At 46.5% G+C, this 12,056-nt stretch overlaps 1 protein-coding gene across 2 annotated transcripts; it reads left to right on the top strand.

Moving 5' to 3' along the window:
- Positions 1–3,176: 3,176 nt before the first annotated feature.
- On the top strand, positions 3,177–9,164 carry LOC125531922. Of its 2 annotated transcripts, none has more exons than XM_048696137.1 (4): positions 3,177–3,338; positions 4,972–5,076; positions 5,154–5,260; positions 6,111–9,164. In XM_048696137.1, the coding sequence occupies exons 1-4, from the start codon at positions 3,252–3,254 to the stop codon at positions 6,412–6,414; spliced, it is 603 nt and encodes a 200-aa protein (XP_048552094.1). In that variant the 5' UTR covers positions 3,177–3,251; the 3' UTR covers positions 6,415–9,164. The 2 variants fall into 2 exon arrangements, with proteins under 2 accessions (XP_048552094.1, XP_048552095.1); XM_048696138.1 differs by having other exon boundaries at positions 6,115–6,305.
- The last annotated feature ends 2,892 nt before the right edge of the window (positions 9,165–12,056 follow it).

Raw genomic sequence — 12,056 nt, 5'->3', positions numbered from 1 at the left:
TTTAGTTTGTTGCTATTGCTTTCTCCATAACTTATACATGTTCCTATGACTATGAGATCATGCAACTCCTGAATACCGGAGAAACACTTAGTGTGCTATCAAACGTCACAACGTAACTGGGTGACTATAAAGATGCTCTACAGGTGTCTCCGTTGGTGTTTGTTGAGTTGGCATAGATCGAGATTAGGATTTGTCACTCCGAGTATCGGAAAGGTATCTCTGGGCCCTCTCGGTAATGCACATCACTATAAGCCTTGCAAGCAATGGCACTAATGAGTTAGTTGCGGGATGATGTATTACGGAATGAGTAAAGAGACTTACCAGTAACGAGATTGAACTAGGTATGGTGATACCGACGATCGAATCTCGGGCAAGTAACATACAGATGAGAAAGGGAACAACGTATATCGTTATGCGGTTTGACCGATAAAGATCTTCATAGAATATGTGGGAGCCAATATGAACATCCAGGTTCCGCTATTGGTTATTGACCGGAAACGTGTCTCGGTCATGTCTATATAGTTCTCGAACCCGTAGGGTCCGCACGCTTAACGTTCAGTGATGATCGGTATTATGAGTTTATGTATTTTGATGTACCAAAGATAGTTCGGAGTCCTGGATGTGATCACGGACATGACGAGGAGTCTCAAAATGGTCGAGACATAAAGATTGATATATTGGATGACTATATTCGAACACCGAATGAGTTCCGGGGGTCACCGGATAATTATCAGAGTGCCGGGGGTTACTGGAACCCCTAGGGGAACTAATGGGCCAACATGGGCCTTGTGTGTGAGAGAGGAGGGGGCCTTAGGGCTGGCATCTCCCCCCCTTGGGAGTCCGAATTGGACAAGGAGGGGGGCGGCGCCCCTCCCTCTCTCCCTCTTTTTCCTTCCCCCCCTTCCTCCTCCTAGCAGGACTAGAAAAGGGGAGTCCTACTCCTACTAGCAGGAGGAATCCTCCCCTCCTTGGCGCACCACCAAGGGCCGGCCAGCCTCCCCCTTGCTCATTTATATACGGGGGCAGGGGGCACCCCATAGACACACAAGTTGATCATTGATCCCTTAGCCGTGTGCGGTGCCCCCCTCACCATAATCCACCTCGGTCATATCGTCGTAGTGCTTAGGCGAAGCCCTGCGCCGGTAGCTTCATCATCACCGTCATCACGTCGTCGTGCTGACAAAGCTCTCCCTCGACACTCAGCTAGGATCAAGAGTTCATGGGACGTCACCGAGCCGAACGTGTGCAGATTGCGGAGGTGCCGTACTTTCGGTACTAGGATCGGTCGGATCGTGAAGACGTACGACTACATCAACCGCGTTGTCATAACGCTTCCGCTTACGGTCTGCGAGGGTACATGGACAACACTCTTCCCCTCTCATTGCTATGCATCACCATGATAGATCTTGTGTGTGCGTAGGAATTGTTTTGAAATTACTGCGTTCCCCAACAGTTCTATGTATGATGTATTGATGTATTCTTGTGGCATTGTATGCCTTTTGTACGTATCCCAAATATTATGTAATAGTATGATGTAATGATATCCACCTTGTAAAAGCGTGTCAATATGCGGTTCTATCCTTGGTGGGACCTTCGAGTCCCTTTAGGATAGTGTCGCATATTGGGCGTGACACGAGGTCTCCGCGGACCCACGCAAGCTCGTATACATACCAGCGCTAGCGCCCGTGCCCGTGCGCGCCCTCCGCCCACCGTGGCTGCACCCGCCACGCCTGTGCCCCTGCCCGTGCGCGCCCCTCCACCCACCGTGGTGCCGGTCCCCGTGCGTTTGGCTGCACCCACCGTGCCCGTGCCTGTGCGCCCCCCCTTAGCGGCATGTGACGCTGTCGTCAATCACTATCTCTCAGCGGCGCCAGTTGCTGTCCTCCCGCACCCCGCCCATCGATCACGCATGCAACGACATGATGTTTGATTTACAAGTGAAGAACATTCTGTGCTGCCTTAAAGACTTTAACAACGGCGTCCCGGAGGACGATAATGACAACGACGACGTGGCACGCTGCCTCCGCCGCCGCCAGAAATAGTTTTCTTGGGTTTAATGCTGCATCTCGAATTCTCGATCATATGAATATAAATTCGGAGTGTGACTGAATGAAAGATATGGTTTGAATGAACTTGCGTTCTTCTCTCTTAACGTACAGACTTATCAAATGCTTTTCTTTTGAAAAAACACGTCAATGGTTTTTAAATATAAAACACTCATCGCAAACGTTTTAGTTAGAACACCTGTATGCAAACCGACAGCTTTCCCACGAAGCTAAGGGAAAATGTGCCGAGCAGGATTTCTGCATCCCTTCAACGCAAACCGTTGTTTTGCATGACCCGTGTGCACCCATGTAGAAACAATTGGGTAAAATTTGCATTTGTCATTTTGGGTATGTTGCCATTTGTCAAACTGGAAAGATTGACATTTGTTTATATAGTAACATTGTCATTTGTCAACCTTGTAACACTGCGATTTGTCAAAATATGCAGCTAAAAATCACTAGCACTATCTTATTTTTCAACTAAAATCACTGGCACTGTTCGTATGGACAGCACTAGCAAGCGTGAGTTGATGGACGCATATGCAAATGTACCATTGATTACATACAACAAGTCATCAACCCACAACGACAATGAGGATACACATTGGATTATAGATTATTTCCAACAAAACATTCTAGTAAAGTAAAGTTTTTCTCACACAACAAATAACAAAGCGATGAAATGAACTTCAGCTCAACCACTCATCGGCGTTGAAAACGCTTGCTTTGAATCAGAAGTGATTATCTGGGAAGGGCCAATTATTGTCAATCTCGAGACTAACGCAGGACTGATCATCCAGGCTGAAGCGGGCTATGTCAGGACCCATAGTGCGATGGTAGGGAAGCATACTACTTAAAAAGAATGTAAGGTTCCTATTTCATCTTTCTTCCCATCATTCCTTGGTCCAACCTTTCATGTATATGATAATTAATCATCTTAATTTATTTACCTTCTCAACCAATTACACTTTAATTTACTTATTATCAATCTTCTAATCAAAATATAAAGTAATTCACGGACAAAATTTGATGAACATTTATTTACATAATTATATTATTATTTACAGATAAGCTAATGTACTAGTAGGATATTTATATCCCGTCGCCATGCACTTACATTGTTCTCTAGTCTCTAGTCTCTAAAAAAATAGAAACCCTCCCCTCCGCCCTCCACTATCCGCGCCCCTACGCCGTTACCGCCAAGCCATGGCCGCAACCCCGCCGCCGCCCGACGCCTTCGCCTTCTCTTCTGACGGAGAGCTCTTCGCAGCCGTCTCCGGTCGGCGAATCCAGGTACTCGCTTCGCCTCTCTGCCCCCGCCTAAACCCCATTTTTACGAGCTGGCTAGCTCTCTAGTCTGTCGCTGTGAATTGGGGAACTCTCTGATCTGGATTGTTAATCCCTGCGAGATGTCCCGTGGTTGAAATGTAGGGTTACATGCCAGCAAGTTGCTAATTACCTCCCATGTTCATTTTATCATGGCGATTGATAGTTGCTACCGGGCGAAGCTAGTTTCTGGTGTGTTATGTGTTGCTTGTAGCGGTGGTAAATATTTCTTTGGTATAGTACTCTTTTATTTTCTATTTTTGAGGTATCTACTTAATGTCATTTCCTAGATCAGAGAGAATGTGGCGCGATAAAATATCTAAACGTATGCGGCTGATTTAAATTGAAGGACCGTGAGAAAAAAACAATTAAAGGCATAATTAAAGGAGGAGTAAAGTCGATTGGAATCGCATTAACCGGTTGCACGCATCGGCATTAAATCGACAGCATAAAAATCTAAAGGTTAAAGGGAGAAATTAAAGGCCACACATCGCTCGCTAATCGCTGTGGTATCTACTTAAGCCCCTTGTCATTTTCTAACTAACTAATCGGCGTGGTTTCTCCTTTCAGGGGGTGTTTGTTTCCAGGGACTTTTTGATGTAGGTACTAGAAAAAGTCCCTCTTAGAGACTTTTTAACCAAACAGGAGGGACTACTAGGGACTAAAAGTTGCTTTTTGGGACTAAATGAAGAAGACTCTCAAGGAGAGTCTTTTTTGGGACTTTTTGAGACTTTTCCAACAATGCCCCTCCATGCACCCATTGGCCCGCCACCCCATGGTGTTATTTGGTTGTTATTTTTCTATATACCAGGGGTAACATGGTCATTTAATAACCTCTAGGGAGAGACTAGGGACTTTTTAGTCCCTGGAAACAAACAGGGAGGGACTTTTTAGGGACTAGGGACTTTTTAGTTGGGACTAGAAAAAGTCCTATGACCTATGAACCAAACAGGGCCTCAATAAAATTGTGGAACCGGGGCTATGACACTTTGATCCATTTCTTTGTAAGTAACTAGCTGTGAAGCCGGGTGAGCAATTTGTTATCAGCTGTTTATAAAGAGTGTTCTAAATAAAGAGTTCCGTGTTGTGAGTTTTAGTATGATTGCTGCTTATACTGTTCTAAAGAGGTATGGATTTGAGGTACAAGCCTCCTTGTAAGCAAAAATGGTTGAAAATTGATGCTTACATGGATTTTCTTGTTGGAATTTACTTGAAAGTGTCAAGTGATGTTTACTGGGTTACATAGCTGCCAGCATTTAGCACCTCATGCAAGCTTTTTGCATTTTCTGCTTGTTCATCCATCTATGAGAGAAAATGAAACATTTAACTTTATATGGTATCAGTAGATTCATGCTTGGGAAGATAGGATTGTTAGAATTAAATATTTCTGTTCATTGGGGTGCCCCATCTAGCTAGCAATATTATAGTAGGGCGCTATTGGAAACAATATCTTTTTGTAGTATTTCTATTTTCTGCCTTTTTGATACACTGCATTTCTCATCTTTTTCCATTGTGAACTGGAATGGAAGTATGTGAGTACGTAGTTACCCTATATGCTGACATATTCTATTTTCTTCACTTGAAATTATTAATTGGGAAGGTATGGAGTACAAGAGAAGGACAAAAGATAGCAGGATGGACTGATCCAATAGCAGCCCATGATGATTCATACAGTTGCATTGCCTGCAGCTCTGTTCAGAAGAAGGTACTTTGTGTTGAGCTTAGTTGGTATCTCCTGTACTGTTGTATTATTTCAGGTTTTGATTGTTGGTTTTTTTACAGCACAAAAAGGATGGCGACCTTATTGTTGTTGCTGTTGGCACTGCAAATGGTGTAGTTTTAGCTCTTGATTCTACTGGTGTTATATGGAAAAGTGCTTGTCACACTGGGTATGTGAAACCTTATTACGAACTTGGTATTGTTGATTTTGTAACTCTAATCACGAGGCTTCTCCTGCGCTGTTTCTATTCTTCTGTCATGTAAAATAGGAACCATACCAGATACTGAACTTTCGTTGAGTACTTTCCCCTCTGAACTCATTTTAATAACTCTAAAATCGTCTGGCATACATCTTTTGCCTTGATGAACACACATGCTGGTTCCTTGTAGTTGGTGTCTTCTGCAATAGAAGGGGCCCTCATATTTCTTTGATAAACACCGTGTTGATTTGTTTGTAGGACTACCATGTTGATTATGGTTGATGCTGTAGATGCTTAGAAAGAAAGGGCTATACACTATCTTCTAACCACATAGTCTAATCCTTGCACCTCGATGGTAGTTGAAATTAAATAGTGGCAATTCCTGAAGGGCTATACACTATCTTCTAGCCACATATTCTTTTGGCCTATTCATAAGTTTCTGTTTCCTTCTTCATTCTGAGATGCTGAAGCTCAGTTTCTCACCTAAGTCCAACTGTCCAAGCATGGATGAATCTGTTCTTCAATTATTATTTTTTGTTCTTTTGAACTCAATAATGAGAAGGTCAAGTTGGTCATACTTACACATGCAACATGAGCTTAATTCCGTTGCCACGATCAAGGCTATAGCCCATATGCTAAAATTTTAACTTTTTAAGCCACTTTAGTTTTTTTAGGTCATAAGCTGACTCTATGTGGTTCCAAAGAAAACCTGATAGAAACTGCATTCTGTAAGAAAACATCAGCTAGTTCAAGATATCTTTAGAATGACTTCACTGTGAAAACATTGATGCCTACTAACATGCCTTTCTCTTCCTACTAGCAAGGTCATTTCTCTTCACTTTTCGAAACAAGGGTGTGTTCTTATTACTGCTAGCAGGGATGGAGTTATATGTGAATTGGATACTTGGACTGGAAAATCCAAAGACACATTAAAAGCTTCGAAAAAGTCAATTAATTCTTTGACAGTTTCTCATGGTAAGTGCAACCTTTGTCTCCATGTGCTCTTACTTTATGCATACTTAACAAGATATCTTTATATTAAAGTTTCACGTGTTTGTTGTATTCATGATAGGATCTTCACTAAAATGTTTGGGTTATGTGTGAAGCAGTGTGAATTACATTAGGAAGGATCTCATCTGATTTCCTTAAATATTTGTTCATCATCATGTGGGCCTGTTATGGACCTTGATCCACAACAATATATATTGGGCAGAGGACTTGAAGACCAGGGACATGGCATTCACCCTCAACAAGGGTAGAGTGCTGGTCCCTGGTGTGGAAGCTCTAAGGCCTGTAAAATTTTGTTTATTTTATTGCTCCTATGTCGTCTCAACATAGCCAGTCCCAAGCCCGGGTGAAGGAGGAGGGTTGTGATAGGCTGACGACGCGCCATATCGGAACCCGGGTGTGCTGTCAAATGGGCAAGGGCCGGGCCGTCACCCCCTTGTTGGCGTGCCGAATCTTGATCTGGATATGGTGACAATTGAGCAAGGATCAGGTCGTCACATCCTTAGTGGTGCGCTACATCGATGCCCGGTGTAGTGAAAAATGAGCAAGGGTCTTAGCATTTGACTTGACGAGTGTGAAGGGCAAGGAAGCTAGCCCAGCCTAGGAGGACCCGCTCAGGTAGCTGGAATGTAGAGTCCCTGACAGGTAAGCTATGGGAGCTAGTTGATACAGCAGTAAGGAGAGCTGCTGTTATCCTTTGCGTCCAAGAAACCAAATGGAGGGGACAGAAGGCGAAGGAGGTGGAGGATACTGGCTTAAAGCTGTGGTACATGGGGACAACTGTAAACAGAAATGAAATTGGTATCTTGATCAACAAGAGCCTCAAGTATGGAGTGGTAGAGTCAAGAGGTGTGGGGACTGGGTTATTCTGGTCAAGCTGGTAGTTGGGGACTTAGTTCCCAATGTTATTAGCGTGTATGCCCCGCAAGTAGGCCACAATGAGAACACCAAAAGGGAGTTCTGGGAAGGCCCCAAGGACATGGTTAGGAGTGTACCTATTGGCGAGAAGCTCTTCATAGGAGGAGACCTCAATGGCCACGTGGGTACATCTAACACAGGTTTTGAAGGGGTGCATGGGGGCTTTGGCTATGGCATCAGGAATCAAGGAGGAGATGCCTTTGAGCTTTGCTCTAGCCTACGACATGATTGTAGCTAACACCCTCTTTTAAAAAGAGAGAATCGCATCTAGTGACTTCTAGTAGTGGTCAACACTCTGGCCAGACTGATTTCATCCTCTCAAGAAAAGAAGACAGGCGTAAGCTTGTGGTGATATCTGGAGAGTGTTGTCCCTCAGCATAAGCTTGAGGTGGCTGACTTCTGCTTTCGGATTCGTGTCCAACGGGATAAGGGCGCCAAAGTCTCTAGAACAAAGTGTTGGAAGCTCAAGGGGGAGGTAACTTAGGCTTTCAAGGAGAGGGTCATTAAGGAGGGCCCTTGGGAGGAAGGAGGTGATGCAGACAATATGTGGATGAAGATGGCGACTTGCATTCATAAGGTGGCTTCAGAGGAGTTTGGAGTGTAGAAGCGAAGCTAAAGATACCTGGTTGTGGAATGATGATGTCCAGAAGGCTACTAAGGAGAAGAAGGATTGTTTCAGACGACTACACCTAGCTAGGAGTGCAGACAACATAGAGAAGTACAAGGTGGCAAAGAAGGCCGCAATGCGAGCTGTGAGGTGAAGCAAAGGGTCAGGCGTATGAGGACCTCTACACACAAAGGAAGGCAAAAGGGACATCTATAAGAGGAAGACGAGGGATGTCGACCAAGTCAAATGCATCAAGGATGGAGCAGACCCACTCCTGGTGAAGGACGAGGAGATTAAGCATAGATGGCGACAAGCTGTTCAATGGAGAGAATGAGAGCTCTACCATTGAACTGGACGACTCCTTTGATGGTACTAGCAGGTGTTTTGTGCAGCGAATTCAGGAGTCTGAGGTCAGGGAGGCTTTAAAAAGGATGAAAGAAGGCAAGGCGATGGGCCCTGATTGTATCCCCATTGAGGTGTAGAGAGGCCTCGAAGGCATAGCAATAATATGGCTAACTAAGCTTTTCAAACTCATCTTTCGGGCTAACAAGATGCCATAGGAATGGTGGCGGAGTATATTACTACCGATCTTCAAGAACAAGGGGGGTGCTCAAAGTTGTACTAATTACTGTTGAATTAAGCTGATGAGCCATACAATGAAGCTATCGGAGAAAGTTATTGAGCACATTGAAGAATGACACACACGACCAAAAATCAGTTTGGTTTCATGCCTGGGAGGTCAACCATGGAAGCCATCTTCTTGGTACAACAACTTATGGAGAGATATAGGGAGCAAAGGAAGGACCTGCATATGGTGTTCATTGACTTGGAGAAGGCCTACGATAAGATACTGCAGAATGTTATGTGGTGAGCCTTGGAGAAGCATAAAGTCCCAACAAAGTACATTACCCTCATCAAGGCGATAATGTTGTGACAAGTGTTCGAACAAGTGATGGCGACACCGACACTGATGACTTCCTGATTAAAATAGGACCGCATCAAGGGTCAGCTTTGAGCCCTTATCTTTTTTCTTTGGTGATGGATGAGGTCACAAGGGATATACAAGGAGATACCCCATGGTGCTTGTCGTGGGAACGATTCCGACAATAAGAGGGGGGTAGGATAAAGGAGCATGATCTATCGAGATGCAAATGGGTGACACGGTGGTTTTAGCGAGTTCGGGCCTCTCACGGTGGAGATAACAACCCTACGTCTCGTGCTCCAGAGAGGCTTTGTTTTATCTGAGTATGTATCCGGAGATTACAATGTGTGTTTGAGAGAGAGAGAGAGGGGAGAGCGGATCTCCATGCCTGAGCTATGTCCTGAGACTAATGGTGAGAAAGAGAGAGAGGTGGCAGAAAAAAAAGCCCCCTAGTCTAGTGGTGGGGGCTAGTCTAGTGGTGGGGGTGGCTTATATAGAGTGCGCCACCCCCTCACCCCTTATGTTCCCAGGGGCCCAGTATAGAGTATACAGTGTCCATGGGTAGGGCCTTTAGGTCAGGCCAGTTACCCTACCCCCAATACATGTCCTCGTCATTAGCCCCCGAATCGGTCGAGGTTGAGCGGGTCGAGTCGAGGTGAATTCCCAGATGAGTCGAGTGCCGCGGAGGCACTTATGAACTCCCTCTGGTCACCTAGCAATCTTATCTCCGCATGTTGCCTTGACGGATTCCAGACTGTATGGTGTCCGAGTGAAATGAGCTCAAACGGGTCCGCGGAGGAGCGTTAAACTCACCTTATAGCAATTTTTTTGGAGTGATTTGGAGCTAGTCCTGCATTGAGTAACTGATTACTCGGAATTTCTTCACGCCTGGAACGTGTCTTTGTTTTGTTGTTTGGCCGTCACTCGGACCGGGCGGACCGTTCCGAGTGGATACCATTCCAGTGGGGGCACGCTGAGTGCACCCACTGGGTGTAGTCCCAGAGACCGCCGTCGATTGCGGGCAGTCGGCGGGAGTCTTAGAGCTTATCTTTTTTTGTTGTTGTTTGGCCGTCACTCGGACCGGGCGGACCGTTCCGAGTGGATACCAACGGTCGGCGGGAGTCTTAGAGCCTATCTTTTTTGTTGTTGTTCATCACTCGGACTGGTCAGGCCGTACCGAGTGGAGATTACTCCAGTGGGGGCACGCTGAGTGCACCCACTGGGTGTAGTCCCCGTTGGGGGTGCTCCCGGAGACTGCCGTCGACTGCGGGCTGTCGGCGGGGGTCTGAGAGAACTAAAACTCTTCTTAGATGGTACTGATCAAACTTGTTCTTCTCTGACTCGGAGGTCGAGTAATTCTGGAGCTGGTTTTGCATTGAGCAAAATGTTTCTTTCCGAGTTCTCTTCCAGTGGGGGCACGCTGAGTGCACCCGCTGGGTGTAGTCCCCGAGCCTCTGACGGACTAGATGAGTCGGGCAGAGGGTTTAAGTCTCCTGGTAAACCTCCACGCAGTCGACACGGTAAATATCTTTTTAGTCTGAAATTGAATCAATCAGATGCATCTTCAGGTGATTGACATGGTAAATAAGCTCAGCCTGGAGCTGAGTCAGTCGGAATGATCTTCGTGCACTCGGCACGGAATAAATTCAGCCTGGAACTCGGTCAAGCATGTGAATCTTCGTGCTCTCGGCACGGTGAATGAATTCGGCTTTGAAACTACCGACTGTAGAAAAAAGCTGGACACTCCAGGGAGTAATCTTTCCATTAGTACTTCTACCGTTAGATTTTGCGTGAAAGGGGTATTTGTAAGAGTACACTGTATCCGCAGAGGAGCTTCATTTTCACCCTTTTGCATGAAAGGGGTATTTGTCCGAGTGGACGTGCTTCCCAACTGATCAGGGTATGTTGACTGCAAGGAAAAACTCGGTGGCACTCGTATTTCTCCCGAAGGAGATAGACTAGTGGTCTGACGTGGACGTGCCATGAAACCCGAGTGGCGAGGCTAGTGTGTGGGCTGACTATCCTGAGAGACGCCACTCATTATCCCGGGGGAACACTAGCACATGCCATCTCTGAGTCCAAGTTTGTGAAACTGAGGCATTGGAGCCTAGGATAAGGGCCAAGTGTATCCGTAGAGGACCGCCATTTTCACCCTTTTGTAGTCCTTAAGATGACTTCAAGAAATGATTTGGGCGATCGTCCGAGTGGACAGTACTACCCTTATAGATGTTCGGCAAAACGAGCATGTATGGTCAGAAAGATATTCCTGATGTGGTCAATGGGTTGATCGAATGGGTGTAACCCCTGAGGGCAGCATGGACAACGGCTATGCGTAGCCCCCGAGTGATGCTCGAAAGAGGTAAGCTTGCTACAGGGTGTGATATGAGGTTTGATCATACGAGTAACATAGTCGTTCCCGTGCTGGGGGTGTAGAGGTAAAGATATGCCCAACTGATGGTGACGCGCGAGGTGGCTAAGGGGTGATGATATGTACAACCGAGTGACGACGCACGGGGCGGTTGAGTGGTGAAGACATGCACAACCGAGTGGCGACGCGCGGAGTGGCCGAGTCATGATGTGCGAGGTGGTCGAATGATGAAGACATGCACAACTGAGTGGCAACGCGCGGGGCGGCCGAGGGGTGAAGATGTGCACAACCGAGTGGCGATGCGCGGGGCGGCCGAGTGAGGACGCGCGAGGCGTCCGAGTGAAGGATTACGTGTCCAGCCAACGGGGGACGCGCAGGGCGGCCGTGTGGTGAAGGCATGCACAACCGAGAGGCGACGCGCGGAGCGACCAAGCGGTGAAGACGTGCGCAACCAAGTGGCGACGTGCGGGACGGCCGAGCGAAGATACGTGAGGTGGCTGAGTGAAGGACTACATGTCCAGCCGAGTGGATGAAACTGTCTTCGAAGGAGTTAGCGAGATGCTTTCGAAGTTAATGTAGCGACGAGATTGATGTAGTGTGGTTGCGACGCAACAAGACCGGCGTGACAACTGAGTCTGAGTAGGAATGAAGATGGCGCGCATAGCATCTGGGTGATTATAAAGCTTGTCAAAGTGGCGGCTATGCGTAGCCCCCGAGTGATGCTCGAAAGAGGTAAGCTTGCTACAGAGTGTGATATGAGGTTTGATCATACGAGTAACTTAGTCGTCCCGTGCTGGGGGTGTAGAGGTAAAGATATGCCCAACTGATGGTGACGCGCGAGGTGGCTAAGAGGCGATGATACAGGCTTCGACAACGGACATGTCGAAATACGAGAAATATAGTGTTGAATGGATAATTTGTAATTTATCGAGTCAGACTCGGG

This window comes from Triticum urartu, unplaced genomic scaffold (genome assembly GCF_003073215.2).
Source record: "Triticum urartu cultivar G1812 unplaced genomic scaffold, Tu2.1 TuUngrouped_contig_8406, whole genome shotgun sequence".
Classification (NCBI taxonomy): Eukaryota; Viridiplantae; Streptophyta; class Magnoliopsida; order Poales; family Poaceae; genus Triticum; species Triticum urartu.
Note: the sequence above shows the minus strand (reverse complement) of the source record. Positions and strands in the feature narration are given on the sequence as shown.

Coding starts and splice junctions, on each gene's coding strand:
- LOC125531922 (XM_048696137.1), top strand. CDS start 3,252: ATGGCCGCAACCCCGCCGCCGCCCGACGCCTTCGCCTTCTCTTCTGAC. Junction 3,339..4,971: donor TCTCCGGTCGGCGAATCCAG/GTACTCGCTTCG, acceptor TTAATTGGGAAG/GTATGGAGTACAAGAGAAGG. Junction 5,077..5,153: donor GCAGCTCTGTTCAGAAGAAG/GTACTTTGTGTT, acceptor GTTTTTTTACAG/CACAAAAAGGATGGCGACCT.